This window comes from Sander vitreus, chromosome 4 (genome assembly GCF_031162955.1).
Source record: "Sander vitreus isolate 19-12246 chromosome 4, sanVit1, whole genome shotgun sequence".
Classification (NCBI taxonomy): domain Eukaryota; kingdom Metazoa; phylum Chordata; class Actinopteri; order Perciformes; family Percidae; genus Sander; species Sander vitreus.
Window position 1 is genome coordinate 34,344,349 of NC_135858.1, and position 18,004 is coordinate 34,362,352.

The following is an 18,004-nucleotide window of genomic DNA, read 5'->3' on the forward strand; positions in this document are numbered from 1 at the left end:
TAAGCTCGTACCTCCATAAACATATAAATGAAGTGTCTTTGTTCTGTGGGTGTCCTGCTACCAAAGAAAGTCTGGCCTCTTTTCTCTACAGTTAGTTTCTTCTTTCCAGTTGAGATGTAAACACACAGAAAACAAAGCCTGTAGTGTTGTTTGCTCTATTTCCCATGATGCTTTGGGGATGAAATGGTTTCTGATTCTTACACACCGCTGAGCTCGTTGTTAGAAATATTACCACAAACTAACTACTACATGTAACTGTGGAGTAGCTTATCTACAGAAAACAAAAGACCTGTTAAATACAGTTAAATTATGTTACTAAATTATCTAATATTGCTAAATGTTATGGCAATAATAATGTTACATTTAAAGGCCCACTTGTTATGGATTGCCATTTTATTCAATATTAAATAAAGAATAAATATGGGAAGGGACTTCATACGTACACATTTCTCTCTATTACTTCCACTTGTGATATCCAGATGAAGGGGCGTGGCTATTTCACAGCCTCAGACTAAAAGGCTAAATCTCATTTCTCTGTCTTACCCCTTCCCTTTACCCCTAGCCCTTCCCCTTACCCCTAGCCCTTCCCTTTACCCCTAGCCCTTCCCCTTTCCCCTAGCCCTTTGTCTTACCCCTAGCCCTTGTCCCTCGAAACCGAGTGGTAAGGGCTAGGGATGAAAACATACCCCTATGAAATGAGACACCACTTGGTCGTCATCAAACATCGTCATAATATTTGTATACACACTGCGTGGTGTTTTGTATATCTGTTTCAGTTATCACAGTTTTGAATGTCATTGATGTTCAGAAACACTTTCTTTGTTAACAAAAATCTGTCTGTATTGTCCAATAAAGTAAACATAACGTGCAAACACATTATATATTATTATTATTATATTATATATATATTACAGAACCATTATCAACTATTAGAACCATAACCAGGGACGGACTGGGGTTAAAAAACAGCCCTGGACTTTCTCCCAATAGGCCCATCATCCGGCCATCCGCCCCTAGCTGTGCGCGACAGACACTAGCCAGGATGTCCTGATACTATGCCACAATACTGTAGCCTATCAGACAAGGTATTCACAGCAAGTAACATCTCAAAACCAATGATGATAATTGGGGTTGTGTTTATTAATAAAGCCTCAGCCTTCAAATAAAAACAAAAAATGTACAATGCCATTACATCTGCATTGAAAATAAAATACAAATAATGAAATGTCACTGGCTACAGAAACCCCAAATTATACAAACTTGTAATTATAAAACATCTAATCTAAAAACAGGTGTTTAGCTTTTGCTGAGGGTGGTAAGCAAAATATTGTTCCAGGCTGTGACTATCTGACTTAGGCCGTTTGAAATATTGTGATGTAGAGCATCCTGGGACATCCTGGCACTTCCCTGCACTCTCCCTGTCATCTTTTGTGCTGCAACTGTCTTCAATCTGAATAAACAAATGATTTTAAAGAGAGGTTATTAGCTAGTATTGATGATATAATATGTTTTGCTTTGTGTTAAAGAATTAGCATTAAATAACCTTTAATTTAATATTTTGTCAATGTCATATTACACTTTTGATTCATATTAAGGCTGTGAAATGATGAAAATGACTAGGCCCTATCAATTTTGTCTGTGAAGTGAAAGACAAGGAAAGACTGCACTCTGATGGAAGACAGACAGAAAGGGCAAGCTAGGAGTTTTTGGTTAAACTTTTGGTTAAACTTGGTGAATTATTTAGCCCCCTTCCCTGTTTGTTAGCACGTTTAGAGTGGTACCAATGCATGCCTGATGTTTTCCTGTTTAATTCAATACCATAGTCTTCATCCTAGCAGCAAAGTGAGCTCACTCAACCTCTCATATACAACGAAGTGAAATCACGTTCAACCCACGATTATTTATTATTAACGCGTTTAATGTTTCAAATTAACCTAACAGAAATTATTAAACACGTTAAGTTTGACAGCACTAAATGGCACGATAATTTTCATAATCATGATGCACGCCCATGTTGATAGCTGACTATGCAATTTGCTAAGATAGCGATGAAGGCAGCCTATTACAATGTGTCCTGCTCCTGGCACTTACCAGTACCTCTTCTGATGTGAAATTAACTCTGCTGTCTGTCCCTCATCATGACCAGTCACGTCTAATGATGTAGGCCTACTCTTCTTCCTCAGTTTTTTTTTTTTTTTACACGTAGCATATAAGTGATCGTATTAGCGCCCCCTGCTGTTGGCTGTTAATATCGCTTTATTAGACCTTTTTTGTGCCGTTCTGGACTTTTCCCGAGCGCCCAGATTGTCAGTCCGTCCCTGACCATAACTAAAATCAGAATCAGAATCAGCTTTATTGGCCAGGTTTGCGCAAACAAACAAGGAATTTGACTCTGGTTAATCTTTGCTCTCAAAGTACAACACTAACATATAAGAATACAAACAGAAAGGACATTATTCTGTATACTGTAAAGTATACAGAATAACAATACAATATAAATTTACAAAAAATATACAATAACAATTGAAGAGAGGGAAGGAATAGTGCAATATTAGTATAGTCTGAGATTTAAGATTTAAATATAAAGGTAGTGCAGGCAGTTCAGTGCAATGGTGAAATATTAATACCAATATTGTAATCATAAGATTGACAATATACATGAAACTGTTGGCCAGTAACCTTTCCCTCCAACCCCGTTTCTTTCATCAGTGTCCTGTATCATAACCAACAACAACGTAAAGGTGAATGAACAGGAATGAATTACTAACGATTACAATAATACATCACCAATACAATTATGAATGGCTACAACATGAACGCATGACTCACTCCCATAGCTGTTTTGCAACATATTTTGATTTAAGAAACTTCTGCTCGTTTTCAGCCCAAAAGTGGATCAGCTGCTGAGTTTCCTCCTGCGTCCCTGTATGATACAGGACGGTGTATGTAAAGCACGTATCGATGTCTCCAAAGCAAGTAGTGTTATGCACTGATATCAAACGAAATTCGCTGCTAATGGAGTTTAGTTAACACTGTAGACATGCATGGAGTCCATTCAAGGCAGAGAAATGTGGGACTGTTGTGCAAATCAGCAATGTAACGTTAGCGTAGCCAACTAGTGATTTTTAAAAATGTTTCAATTTAGATCATGGTTGCAAATATATACGTACAGGACTGTGTAGAGCACAAAACAAGACTGTCGTAACTTTTAAATCAATTCTTTAAGCCGAAAATAATTACATTTATGGGTCTCTCTGGTCGATCTGGCCACCATTGTTGCCGGTTGCGCAGTGTATTCTGGGTACCCCTTGCTTTCAAGTAAGCTAGCAACTTTGCTTGGTTTTAAGGGGTATCTAGCCCTCCCCCTTAGCCCTACCCCTCGATCAAAACGAGAATTGGGATAGCCCTTACTCTCACATGAACGCGCAAAACTAAGGGGAAGGGGTAAGACAGAGAAATGAGATTCAGCCTTAAAGCAACTAGCTAGCCTGGCATCACCAGCATATCACCTTCTGCCAGAGGAAATAACACATGAGCTCTGCAGATTGGTCTGGTTCCCAGGCTGACTAGCTAGTGCCGTCCTGCTGCTGAGACTTTTGCAAGAAGGAGAGTAGGATGATAAAACGGGTATAACATATCAGAGGACAAATTCTGTTCAATAAACAGGAAACAAAGTTCAGGTGTTTTCTCAGTGTTGCCTCTCTACCAAGTTGATGAATGATATTTAATAAGCTCTCTAACATCTTTTGTTTTCTCTTTTATGTGACGGAGCAGAGCCAACCTCAGGTGAGTCCTGATTTTGATGAAGTTACTGATCTCTACATCATGTGTGTGAGACATTGATACACCAACACTTGCAATTAGCTCCCTTTTTACTACAAGTGTTCAATGAAAGTATTTTAGCCAATACGTCACCTTGGAATATGACTCAGGGCTTAATAACACTCATTCCAAAACCTCGTAAAGATGTACTTTGTATTGATAACTGCCGCCCTATTTGTTTACTAAATAATGATTACAGAATATTAGCCCTCATCTTTGCTAAAAGAATTAAAATAGTACTTGCATCAATTATTGACGAAGCACAATCAGGGTTCAAGCCTAACAGGCATATCTCTGACAATATTAGGTTGGTTTTAGATATACTTGATTACTCACATTTCATTTCAGAAAACAGTTTTATTTTTTTCCTAGACTTCTTTAAAGCTTTTGAAACTCTGGAGCACAATTTTCTTTTTCATTCACTTAGGAGATTTGGTGAATTATTTTGCGATGCCATCAGAACCTTATACAACAATGCTAATTGTTCTCTTAAGCTTAAACATGGATCGTCTCCTAGATTTGATGTACAAAGGGCCATCCGTCAAGGTTGAACGTTAAAATAGTGTTACATTAACTTTTTGTCTTCTGTTTCAGGGTTCTCCACTGGATGGCTTGTTGCTGTAGTTATTGGTGTTCTTTTTCTTGTTGCTGGTGTTATTCTAGCTGTGTGTATTTCATACAGGCGTAAAAGAAGTAAGTGTAAAAAATGTATTGTATGAACATATTCATGATGAGCAGGCAAAATAACAATAATAATTTAGATCATCATCATTTTATCATCATCACTGTCATACTTAGAGTCTTTGCAGTTGTTTTACCTTCAGTCATTAATCATTGTGTTGGTATTTACACCAGAGTAGGATCAGGTCAGTTGGATTTTCTTTAATAAAACTGTGATAGGATGTTATAATGTACTTAAGATGATTTTATTTCATTCTTAATTCATTCTTATTATTATTTATTATATTTAATGTAGGGTATGAGAATTACATAATACACTACAAGCTTAAACAGTTGAAGTATTTTGGTCGTGTATGAAAAGAATATGCAGAAATAATTATGGAGGAGAAATTAGACTACAAATAAACTGCTTGTAAAACTGCCTTTGTGGAATAATTCTGCTTACAATTTTTGTTCTGCCTTAATAATTACTAATTGATGACTCTGCATGTTAACATATTGATTAATACATGTTTTATTTTCCAGAGCCAAAGCTCATCAAAGTGGAAGAAGGCCGTGGTGTGACTTTACCCTGTTCCCTCAGGAACAAGGACATTAGGTCAACACAGTTTAACTGGAAGAAAATGTCTCAGAAAGATGAAAGTCAGATGGAGGTGTTCCTGTACGATAAAGGCGAGCTTCCAGATCAGAGTGAACAGTTCAAAGGTCGAGTCTCACATTTTCCAAATGGACTGGAACAAGGCAACGCCTCCATAACCATCAGAAATATAACGAGGGCTGACAGTGGAGACTACAGATGTAGTTTTCCATTCATTCAGAAACATCAAAAATTCCACATTAAGCTTGTTGTTGGTGAGTACTTTGATGAAACAATTAAAGATGTCCTCTTATTTAACAACTTAAATATGTTGGTCTTCTATAAAATAAAAACAGTAATAATTATGTTAGAAGAGAAGTTAGACTACAACTCAATTCAATTTTATTTATAGTATCAAATCATAAGAGTTATCTCAAGACAGAGAGAGCAGGTCTAGACCACACTCTATATTTTACAAAGATAACCAAAATGCTGGTAAAACTGCCTTTGTGGAATAATTCTGCTTACAATTTTTTTTTCTGCCTTAATAATTACTAACTGATGACTCTGCATGTAAACATATTGATTAATGCATGTTTTTGTCTTCCAGACCCAAAAGTCATCAAAGTGAGAGAAGGCAGTGATGTTACTTTACCCTGTTCACTCAGGACCAAGGAGGACCTTCGGTTAACATGGTTCGTCTGGGAGAAAACTGATGATGATCAGAAGGTGTTCCTGTATGATAAAGGTGATCTTTACAGTGACGAGCGTCCAGGTCAGAGTGAGCAGTTCAAAGGTCGAGTCTCACATTTTCCAGATGAACTGGAACAAGGCAACGCCTCCATAATCATCAGAAATACGAGGAGGGCTGACAGTGGAGTCTACAGATGTATTATTCCATTAAATGAGAAACCTGAAATGTTCTACATTAAGCTTGATGTTGGTGAGTACTTTGATTAAACAGTTAAAGTGCTCATATTATGCTTTTCCCCTTTCCTTTATTGTGTTATATATCTTTTTGTGCATATTATAGGTTTACAAAGTGAAAAAGCCCAAAGTCCACCCCAAAGGGACTGCAACAGAAAACACTTTTCACAAACTGCTCCAAACAGCTCTATTGTAGTCCAGCCTTTACTTCTGTGACGAACATGCGTCACTTTGTAACACACATTATAATACTCGCCTAGCTGCTAGTGTCGCACGCCCTCATACTCTGCTTCTGACTGGCTAGTAGTCCTTACCTAGCTACTGTCAGGGCACGCCCTCATACTCTTCTTCTGACTGGCTAGTAGTCCTTACCTAGGTACTGTCAGGGCACGCCTTCATACTCTGCTTCTGACTGGCTAGTAGTCCTTACCTAGCTACTGCTCATGTGCGACAGAAGTGCGATGTCTCACTCTGTAGCTAAAACAGAGAGCTCAACACACAGGGTGAAAAGAGGAGCTGCAGCAATGTGCAATACAACAAAAATATGGTGTTTTTTGTAAATTAAACCATGTAAACCTATTCTGATATAACCTCAAAATACAATTATGAACCTGAAAATGAGCAGAATATGAGCACTTTAAAGATGTCCTCTCATTTAAGGACTGGAGCCTCGTCTCCACCTTGTTATCTAGCTGCTGCATCTGAACAAACATGATGAAAACTTTGAACTCATCGATGGTGTCAGTTTCACATTTCTTAATGAAATATCAGCAGTCTGTAGTAGATTAAATCTGAGTGTGCACACTGCCTGATGTTGCTGAGAGATGCATCTACATTTTGGTTTTGTTTTTGAAAGTAACCAACAAAAAGTTAACTTTACTTTTATGCATAGTTATGTTTGTTTGAACTCTGGCCTCTAGTTTTACAGCCATATGTGTGAAGCCGAGAGTGAAAAGATGGGACTGCTGCTTAAATTCATACGACACAATGTTATAATGTACTCAAGATCATTTTATTCTATTCTTAAAATTCTTGAATATATGTAATGAAAGGTATGTTAAATAAATAATGCAGTACAAGCTTAAACATAGTTCAAATACAGGTGCTGGTCATATAATTAGAATATCAAAAAGTTGATTTATTTCAGTAATTCCATTCAAAAAGTGAAACTTGTATAATGTATACATTCATTCCACACAGACTGATATATTCCAAGTGTTTATTTCTTTTACTTTTGATGATTAGAACTGACAACTAATGAAAATCCCAAATTCAGTATCTCAGAAAATTTGAATATTACTTAAGAACAATACAAAAAAGGATTTTTAGAAATGTTGGCCAACTGAAAAGTATGAACATGAAAAGTATGAGCATGCACAGCACTCAATGCTTAGTTGGGGCTCCTTTTGCCTGAATTACTGCAGTAATGTGGCGTGGCATGGAGTCGATCAGTCTGTGGCACTGCTCAGGTGTTAGGAGAGCCCAGGTTGCTCTGATAGTGGCCTTCAGCTCTTCTGCATTGTTGGGTCTGGCGCATCTTCCTCTTCACAATACCCCATAGATTATCTATAGGGTTAAGGTCAGGCGAGTTTGCTGGCCAATTAAGAACAGGGACACCATGGTCCTTAAACCAGGTACTGGTAGCTTTGGCACTGTGTGCAGGTGCCAAGTCCTGTTGGAAAATGAAATCTGCATCTCCATAAAGTTGGTCAGCAGCAGGTAGCATGAAGTGCTCTAAAACTTCCTGGTAGATGGCTGCGTTGACCCTGGACCTCAGAAAACACAGTGGACCAACACCAGCAGATGACATGGCACCCCAAACCATCACTGACTGTGGAAACTTTACACTGGACTTCAAGCAACGTGGATTCTGTGCCTCTCCTCTCTTCCTCCAGACTCTGGGACCTTGATTTCCAAAGGAAATGCAAAATGTACTTTCATCAGAGAACATAACTTCGGACCACTCAGCAGCAGTCCAGTCCTTTTTGTCTTTAGCCCAGGCGAGACGCTTCTGACGCTGTGTCTTGTTCAGGAGTGGCTTGACACAAGGAATGTGACAGCTGAAACCCATGTCTAGCATACGTCTGTGCGTGGTGGTTCTTGAAGCACTGACTCCAGCTGCAGTCCACTCTTTGTGAATCTCCCCCACATGTTTGAATGGGTTTTGTTTCACCATCCTCTCCAGAGTGCGGTTATCCCTATTGCTTGTACACTTTTTTTCTACCACATCTTTTCCTTCCCTTGGCCTCTCTATTAATGTGCTTGGACACAGAGCTCTGTGAACAGCCAGCCTCTTTAGCAATGACCTTTTGTGTCTTGCTCTCCTTGTGCAAGGTGTCAATGGTCATCTTTTGGACAGCTGTCAAGTCAGCAGTCTTCCCCATGATTGTGTAGCCTACAGAACTAGACTGAGAGACCATTTAAAGGCCTTTGCAGGTGTTTTGAGTTAAATAGCTGATTAGAGTGTGGCACCAGGTGTCTTCAATATTGAACCTTTTCACAATATTCTAATTTTCGGAGATACTGAATTTGGGGTTTTCAGTAGTTGTCAGTTCTAATCATCAAAATTAAAAGAAATAAACACGTGAAATATATCAGTCTGTGTGGAATGAATGTATACATTATACAAGTTTCACTTTTTGAATGGAATTACTGAAATAAATCAACTTTTTCATGATATTCTAATTATATGACCAGCACCTTTATTTTGGTTCTGTTTAAAAAAAATGCAGATATAATTATGTAGGAGAAATTAGACTACAAACTAAACTGCCTGTAAAACTGCCTTTGTGGAATAATTCTGCTTACAATTTCTTTCTGCCTTAATAATTAATAACTGATGACTCTGCATGTAAACATATTGATTAATACATGTTTTCATCTTCCAGAGCCAAAACTCATCAGAGTGAGAGAAGGCAGTGATGTTACTTTACCCTGTTCCCTCATTACCAAGGAGGACCTTCGGTTAACACGGTTTATCTGGAAGAAAGTTTCCCAGAAAACTGATGATGGTCAGAAGGTGTTCCTGTATGATAAAGGTGATCTTTACAGTGACGAGCGTCCAGGTCAGAGTGAGCAGTTCAAAGGTCGAGTCTCACATTTTCCAGATGAACTGGAACAAGGCAACGCCTCCATAATCATCAGAAATACTACGAGGGCTGACAGTGGAGACTACAGATGTAGTGTTCCATTCATTCAGAAACCTCAAGAATTCCACATTTATCTTGTTGTTGGTGAGTACTTTGATGAAACAGTTAAAGATGTCCTCTCATTTAAGGACTGGAGCCTCGTCTCCACCTTGTTATCTAGCTGCTGCATCTGAACAAACATGATGAAAACTTTGAACTCATCGATGGTGTCAGTTTCACATTTCTTAATGAAATATCAGCAGTCTGTAGTAGATTAAATCTGAGTGTGCACACTGCCTGATGTTGCTGAGAGATGCATCTACATTTTGTTTTTGTTTTCAAAAGTAACCAACAAAATGTTAACTTTACTTTTATTAATAGTTTTTAATGTTTGTTTGAACTCTGGCCTCTAGTTTTACAGCCATATGTGTGAAGCCGAGAGTGAAAAGATGGGACTGCTTCAATTCATACGACAGGATGTTATAATGTACTCAAGATCATTTTATTCTATTCTTAAAATTATTGAATATATGTAATGAAGGGTATGTTAAATATATAATGCAGTACATGATTAAACATAGTTCAAATACTGTATTTTGGTTATGTTTTAAAAAAAAATGCAGATATAATTATGTAGGAGAAATTAGACTACAAACTAAACTGCTTGTAAAACTGTCTTTGTGGAATAATTCTGCTTACAATTTCTTTCTGCCTTAATAATTACTAACTGATGACTCTGCATGTAAACATATTGATTAATACATGTTTTTATCTGTCAGAGCCAAAACTCATCAGAGTGAGAGAAGGCAGTGATGTTACTTTACCCTGTTCCCTCATTACCAAGGAGGACATCACATCAACACGGTTCGTCTGGGAGAAAACTTATGATGATCAGGCTGTGTTCCTGTGTGATAAAGGCGATCTTTACAGTGACGAGCTTCCAGATCAGAGTGAGCTGTTCAAAGGTCGAGTCTCACATTTTCCAGATGAACTGGAACAAGGCAACGCCTCCATAATCATCAGAAATACAACGTGGGCTGACACTGGACTCTACAGCTGTATTATTAAATCAATTCAGAAACGTCAAATATTCCACATTTATCTTGTTGTTGGTGAGTACTTTGATGTAACAGTTCCTCATTTAAGGACTGGAGCCTCGTCTCCACCTTGTTATCTAGCTGCTGCATCTGAACAAACATGATGAAAACTTTGAACTCATTTATGGTGTCAGTTTCACGTTTTTTAATGAAATATCAGCAGTCTGTAGTAAGGCAAGGCAAGGCAGCTTTATTTGTATAGCACATTTCAGCAACAGGGCAATTCAAAGTGCTTTACATGAAACATTAAAGAGCAGTTAGAAAACGATAAAAAAAATAATAATTAAAACATTAAAGAGCGGATAAAAATGATTAAAAGAAAGAAAGAATAAAAGACAGTGCAGTATAAGAAATTAAAGTTCCCCTTCAGTTTGTTTTCTTCCTCTTCTAAATCCAGTTTTAACTTTAATTTGCTTGTACTAAATGATCAATTTTCTGGGAAACCAACATTTTTGGACCAGTATGGAAGACAATTTACACATTTGAGTCCATATTTTCCTTTCATTTCTCCGACTACAGGGCCCTCTGGCTCAAGTGACTTAGTATTTTCATTACCCATAACAAAATCTCAGCAGTACTACTTTTCCCTACGATGTAGCCGTCGCGTACAAAGCTTGGTTTAATTTCGGCAAACCTTACTAAATCCGGGGCAGTTCACAGACTGTCTCTGATAAGTTCCCAGACCTGTCTGACAAGTTCACAGACTTGCCTTTTTGACCTAGTTCACAGACTAAATCTGACCAGTTCACAGACTGGTCTTTGTTATGGATAATAAGACTACTGTCTGACCCGTTTTGGAGAGATGATTTTCGGGGAAATATGGCCTTTACCTTTTGTAAAAGCTATCAAAAATAATCACAATTCAAATATATTTTGTTCAACCAGAATCTCAAAATAAAACCCCAAAAAAAATTTCCCACTGTCAGTATTCGTCTCAATGATTTCAATAAGAAACTGAGAGATAAAATACGTGAATAAAAGTTACAGTGCAGTATAAGAAATTAAACATTAAAGAGCAGTTATAGAATGTCATACAGTGTCATCAATGCAACTTCAGAATGACAAATGAGCAGTTATTTAAAGAAAGGCAACATCAAAAAGATAGGTCTTTAGCTTTGATTTAAAAGAACTGAGAGTTGCAGCAGACCTGCAGTTTTCTGGGAGTTTGTTCCAGATATGTGGAGCGTAAAAACTGAAAGCTGCTTCCCCCTGTTTAGTTCTGACTCTGGGGACAACAAGCAGGCCTGTCCCAGACGACCTGAGAGGTCTGGGTGGTTCATAGTGTAGCAGCAGATCAGAAATGTACAGTCAGGTCCATAAATATTGGGACATCGACACAATTCTAATCTTTTTGGCTCTATACACCACCACAATGGAGTTGAAATGAAACGAACAAGATGTGCTTTAACTGCAGACTTTCAGCTTTAATTTGAGGGTATTTACATCCAAATCAGGTGAACGGTGTAGGAATTACAACAGTTTGTATATGTGCCTCCCACTTTCTAAGGGACCAAAAGTAATGGGACAACTGGCTGCTCAGCTGTTCCATGGCCAGGTGTGTGTTATTCCCTCATTATTCCATTTACAAGGAGCAGATAAAAGGTCCAGAGTTCATTTCAAGTGTGCTATTTGCATTTGGAATCTGTTGCTGTCAACTCTCAATATGAGATCCAAAGAGCTGTCACTATCAGTGAAGCAAGCCATCATTAGGCTGAAAAATCTAAACAAACCCATCAGAGAGATAGCAAAAACATTAGGTGTGGCCAAATCAACTGTTTGGAACATTCTTAAAAAGAAAGAACGCACCGGTGAGCTCAGCAACACCAAAAGACCCGGAAGACCACGGAAAACAACTGTGGTGGATGACCGAAGAATACTTTCCCTGGTGAAGAAAACACCCTTCACAACAGTTGGCCAGATCAAGAACACTCTCCAGGAGGTAGGTGTATGTGTGTCAAAGTCAACAATCAAGAGAAGACTTCACCAGAGTGAATACAGAGGGTTCACTACAAGATGTAAACCATTGGTGAGCCTCAAAAACAGGAAGGCCAGATTAGAGTTTGCCAAACAACATCTAAAAAAAGCCTTCACATTTCTGGAACAACATCCTATGGACAGATGAGACAAAGATCAACTTGTACCAGAGTGATGGGAAGAGAAGAGTATGGAGAAGGAAAGGAACTGCTCATGATCCAAAGCATACCACCTCATCAGTGAAGTATGGTGGTGGTAGTGTCATGGCGTGGGCATGTATGGCTGCCAATGGAACTGGTTCTCTTGTATTTATTGATGATGTGACTGCTGACAAAAGCAGCAGGATGAATTCTGAAGCGTTTCGGGCAATATTATCTGCTCATATTCAGCCAAATGCTTCAGAACTCATTGGACGGCGCTCACAGTGCAGATGGACAATGACCAAGCATACTGCGAAAGCAACCAAAGAGTTTTTTTAAGGGAAAGAAGTGGAATGTTATGCAATGGCCAAGTCAATCACCTGACCTGAATCCGATTGAGCATGCATTTCACTTGCTGAAGACAAAACTGAAGGGAAAATGCCCCAAGAACAAGCAGGAACTGAAGACAGTTGCAGTAGAGGCCTGGCAGAGCATCACCAGGGATGAAACCCAGTGTCTGGTGATGTCTATGCGTTCCAGACTTCAGGCTGGAATTGATTGCAAAGGATTTGCAACCAAGTATTAAAAAGTGAAAGTTTGATTTATGATTGTTAATCTGTCCCATTACTTTTGGTCCCTTAGAAAGTGGGAGGCACATATACAAACTGTTGTAATTCCTACACCGTTCACCTGATTTGGATGTAAATACCCTCAAATTAAAGCTGAAAGTCTGCAGTTAAAGCACATCTTGTTCGTTTAGATTAGAATTGTGTCGATGTCCCAATATTTATGGACCTGACTGTATTTTGGCCCTAAACCGTTTAGTGATTAATAAACCAGCAGAAGTTAGAAATCAATTCTTTGAGGCACTGGAAGCCAGTGTAGAGACTTCAGAACTGGAATGATGTTATCCACTCTCTTGGTCTTAGTGAGGACTCGAGCAGCAGCGTTCTGAATCAGCTGCAGCTGTCTGATTGATTTTTTAGGGAGACCTGTGAAGACACCGTTACAGTAGTCAAGTCTACTGAAGATAAAAGCACGGACAAGTTTTTCCAAATCCTGCTGAGACATAAGTCCTTTAACCCTTGATATAGTTTTAAGGTGGTAATAGGCTGACTTTGTAATTGTCTTAATGTGGCTGTTAAAATTCAGGTCTGAGTCCATGACTACACCAAGATTTCTGGCTTTGTCTGTTGTTTTTAACATTATCGTTTGAAGCTGAGTGCTGACTTTTAATCGTTCCACTTTTGCTCCAAAAACAACCACCTCAGTTTTTTCGTCATTTAATTTAAGAAAGTTCTGGCACATCCAGTCGTTAATTTGTTCAATGCACTTAGTCAGTTGTTGTATTGGACTATAGTCCCCTGGCGATAAGGTTATATAAATTTGTGTGTCATCCGCATAACTATGGTAACTTATTTTATTGTTTTCCATAATAAGTAAGTAGATTAAATTAGAGTGTGAACACTGCCTGATGTTACTGAGAGATGCATCTGCATTTTGGTTTTGTTTTCAAAAGTAGCAAAGCAAAAGGTTAACTCTACTTTTATGCATAGTTTTTAATGTTTGTTTGAACTCTGGCCTCTAGTTTTACAGCCATATGTGTGAAGCCGAGAGTGAAAAGATGGGACTGCTTCAATTCATATGACAGGATGTTATAATGTACTCAAGATCATTTTATTCTATTATTAAAATGAATAAATATATGTAATGAAGGGTATGTAAATTATATAATGCAGTACAAGCTTAAACATAGATAAAATATTTTGGTTATGTTTAAAAAAAATATGCAGATATAATTATGTAGGAGAAATTTGACTATAAACTAAACTGCTTGTAAAACTGCCTTTGTGGAATAATTCTAACAATTTTTTCTGCCTTAATAATTACAAATTGATTACTCTGCATGTAAACATATTGATTAATACATGTTTTCACCTTCCAGGGCCAAAAGTCATCAAAGTGAGAGAAGGCCGTGATGTTACTTTACCCTCTTCCCTCATCACCAAGGAGGACCTTCGGTTAACATGGTTCGTCTGGGAGAAAACTGATGGTGGTCAGAAGGTGTTCCAGTATGATAATGGTGATCTTTACAGTGACGAGCGTCCAGGTCAGAGTGAGCAGTTCAAAGGTCGAGTCTCACATTTTTCAGATGAACTGGAACAAGGCAACGCCTCCATAATCATCAGAAATACTACGAGGGCTGACAGTGGAGACTACAGATGTAGTGTTCCATTCATTCAGAAACCTCAAGAATTCCACATTAAGCTTGTTGTTGGTGAGTACTTTGATGAAACAGTTAAAGATGTCCTCTCATTTAAGGACTGGAGCCTCGTCTCCACCTTGTTATCTAGCTGCTGCATCTGAACAAACATGATGAAAACTTTGAACTCATCGATGGTGTCAGTTTCACATTTCTTAATGAAATATCAGCAGTCTGTAGTAGATTAAATCTGAGTCTGCACACTGCCTGATGTTGCTGAGAGATGCATCTACATTTTGTTTTTGTTTTCAAAAGTAACCAACATAAAGTTAGTTTGTTTGAACTCTGGCCTCTAGTTTTACAGCCATATGTGTGAAGCCGAGAGTGAAAAGATGGGACTGCTTCAATTCATACGACAGGATGTTATAATGTACTCAAGATCATTTTATTCTAGTCTTAAAATGATTGAATATATGTAATGAAAGGTATGTAAATTATATAATGCAGTACAAGCTTAAACATAGTTCAAATATTTGGGTTATATTTTTAAAAACAATGCAGATATAATTATGGAGGAGAAATTAGACTACAAACTAAACTGCTGGTAAAACTGCCTTTGTGGAATAATTCTGCTTACACTTTTTTCTGCCTTAATAATTACTAACTGATGACTCTGCATGTAAACATATTGATTAATACATGTTTTTATCTTCCAGAGCCAAAACTCATAGTGGAAGAAGGCAGTGATGTTACTTTACCCTGTTCCCTCATTACCAAGGAGGACCTTCGGTTAACACGGTTTATCTGGCAGAAGGTTTCCCAGACAACTGATGATAATCAGGAGGTGTTCCTGTATGATAAAGGCGATCTTTACAGTGACGAGCGTCCAGGTCAGAGTGAGCAGTTCAAAGGTCGAGTCTCACATTTTCCAGATGAACTGAAACAAGGCAACGCCTCCATAATCATCAGAAATACGACGAGGGCTGACAGTGGAGACTACAGATGTAGTGTTCCATTAAATGAGAAACCTGAAATGTTCTACATGAAGCTTGATGTTGGTGAGTTCTTTGAATAAACAGTTAAAGATGTCCTCTCATTTGACATGATGATTACATCTGAGTGTCCACATCTGCCTGATGTTGCTGAGAGATGCATCTACATTTTGTTTTTGTTTTTGAAAGTAACCAACCAAAAAGTTAACTCTACTTTTATTAATAGTTTTTAATGTTTGTTTGAACTCTGGCCTCTAGTTTTACAGCCATATGTGTGAAGCCGAGAGTGAAAAGATGGGACTGCTTCAATTCATACGACAGGATGTTATAATGTACTCAAGATCATTTTATTCTATTATTTAAATGATTGACTAGATTTGATGTAGGACTCTATTCTAATCACGCAGCGACACACACAGAGCAGTAGGCGTCTCTAAGTGCACCTGCTATTCTGGTTCATGTTTGTGCATTAACTTTAACTTTATTTCCAAACAGAAAAGAATGGATTTTGGGGCAGATCTGTGTAGACCAGAAACCAAAAATAAATGATGTGTTAGCGGTAAAACTGTGATTGTGCAGCCAGAATATGAACAAAATGTTGAATTGAATTTTCTTTAATATTGTTTTGTCTTTTTTCCTGCAGGTCCAACTCCAGAGCCAGATGAACTTCATCCATTAATGAAGAAATGAGGCTTTGATAATGTCTGTGTTGCTGGAAACATTTATTTTAGTTTTCAGTTATCTTATGCTTGTGTTATATCACAATTAATAGGCTCACTTATTTGGTCTTGCAGTTGTAGTTGATTGTGTAACTGTTTGTCAGACTTGTACAGTATTCCTGTTCCAGAGGTGTGTAGAGCAGAGAGGACCAGATCAACATGATGATGCTCTTATAAGTCTTGTATTTTTGTATTCACACCAAGTTTTCTGTGATTGTGTGAAGTGTGAAATATTGTGTAAAAAAGGTCACTTCATATACATTTTTTGTTATTTTATAGTGTTTTATTACAGTTGTTTGCTCTTTAGACAATCATTTCTTGCTTGTGTATTTAGAAGAATAGTAAAGGCTGAGATGTGGTATTGATCTTCTTATCTAACTCAGTGAGAAAGTGAATAAAGCGCCCTGGTGGGTCACCGGGTAGAGTCCGTACTTTAGGCTGAGTCCTCACCACTGTGACTTTGGTTTGAGTCCACCACAGGGCTCTTTGCTGCATGTCATCTCCTGCCTTTCCTGACCGTCTCTATCACTATCTTTTAAAAGCAGATACACCAAAGAAATACGTATTTAGAAAAAAAGCCTCTCTGTACTGTACTCTTTACTATGTTCTTGCACTGTTTAATGTTAACCGCAAGATCATTTTATTCTAGTCTTAAAATGATTGAATATATGTAATGAAAGGTATGTAAATTATATAATGCAGTACAAGCTTAAACATAGTTCAAATATTTGGGTTATATTTTTAAAAACAATGCAGATATAATTATGGAGGAGAAATTAGACTACAAACTAAACTGCTGGTAAAACTGCCTTTGTGGAATAATTCTGCTTACACTTTTTTCTGCCTTAATAATTACTAACTGATGACTCTGCATGTAAACATATTGATTAATACATGTTTTTATCTTCCAGAGCCAAAACTCATAGTGGAAGAAGGCAGTGATGTTACTTTACCCTGTTCCCTCAGGCCCAAGGAGGACCTTCGGTTAACACGGTTTATCTGGCAGAAGGTTTCCCAGACAACTGATGATAATCAGGAGGTGTTCCTGTATGATAAAGGTGATCTTTACAGTGACGAGCGTCCAGGTCAGAGTGAGCAGTTCAAAGGTCGAGTCTCACATTTTCCAGATGAACTGAAACAAGGCAACGCCTCCATAATCATCAGAAATACGACGAGGGCTGACAGTGGAGACTACAGATGTAGTGTTCCATTAAATGAGAAACCTGAAATGTTCTACATGAAGCTTGATGTTGGTGAGTACTTTGAATAAACAGTTAAAGATGTCCTCTCATTTGATATGATGATTACATCTGAGTGTCCACTCTGCCTGATGTTGCTGAGAGATGCATCTACATTTTGTTTTTGTTTTTGAAAGTAACCAAGCCAAAAAGTTAACTCTACTTTTATTAATAGTTTTTAATGTTTGTTTGAACTCTGGCCTCTAGTTTTACAGCCATATGTGTGAAGCCGAGAGTGAAAAGATGGGACTGCTTCAATTCATACGACAGGATGTTATAATGTACTCAAGATCATTTTATTCTATTATTTAAATGATTGACTAGATTTGATGTAGGACTCTATTCTAATCACGCAGCGACACACACAGAGCAGTAGGCGTCTCTAAGTGCACCTGCTATTCTGGTTCATGTTTGTGCATTAACATTAACTTTATTTCCAAACAGAAAAGAATGGATTTTGGGGCAGATCTGTGTAGACCAGAAACCAAAAATAAATGATGTGTTAG

At 37.9% G+C, this 18,004-nt stretch overlaps 2 protein-coding genes and 1 pseudogene across 4 annotated transcripts in view; 2 read left to right on the forward strand and 1 right to left on the reverse strand.

The window, feature by feature from the left end:
• LOC144516142 (CD276 antigen homolog) overlaps positions 1 to 18,004 on the reverse strand; it is a 192,023-nt pseudogene that overhangs the window by 31,917 nt on the left and 142,102 nt on the right. The gene's annotated exons all lie outside the window — the stretch shown is intronic.
• The window catches only part of LOC144517362 (uncharacterized), a 403,478-nt gene that overhangs the window by 22,447 nt on the left and 363,027 nt on the right, over positions 1 to 18,004 (forward strand). The gene's annotated exons all lie outside the window — the stretch shown is intronic.
• On the forward strand, positions 37 to 16,885 carry LOC144517359 (CD276 antigen-like). Of its 2 annotated transcripts, XM_078249444.1 has the most exons (9): positions 471 to 3,786; positions 4,417 to 4,515; positions 5,029 to 5,355; positions 5,691 to 6,023; positions 8,896 to 9,240; positions 9,915 to 10,247; positions 14,292 to 14,624; positions 15,266 to 15,607; positions 16,185 to 16,885. In XM_078249444.1, exons 3-9 carry the CDS (start codon positions 5,127 to 5,129, stop codon positions 16,229 to 16,231), a joined length of 1,962 nt encoding a protein of 653 aa, XP_078105570.1. In that variant the 5' UTR covers positions 471 to 3,786; positions 4,417 to 4,515; positions 5,029 to 5,126; the 3' UTR covers positions 16,232 to 16,885. The 2 variants fall into 2 exon arrangements, with proteins under 2 accessions (XP_078105571.1, XP_078105570.1); XM_078249445.1 differs by lacking the exon at positions 14,292 to 14,624 and having other exon boundaries at positions 37 to 3,786.

Excerpts from the sequence above, each read along its gene's own strand:
- LOC144517359 (XM_078249444.1), top strand. The coding sequence starts at position 5,127 with ATGTCTCAGAAAGATGAAAGTCAGATGGAGGTGTTCCTGTACGATAAA. Across the intron at positions 5,356-5,690 it reads CCACATTAAGCTTGTTGTTG|ACCCAAAAGTCATCAAAGTG; the intron begins GTGAGTACTTTG and ends TTTGTCTTCCAG. Across the intron at positions 10,248-14,291 it reads CCACATTTATCTTGTTGTTG|GGCCAAAAGTCATCAAAGTG; the intron begins GTGAGTACTTTG and ends TTCACCTTCCAG.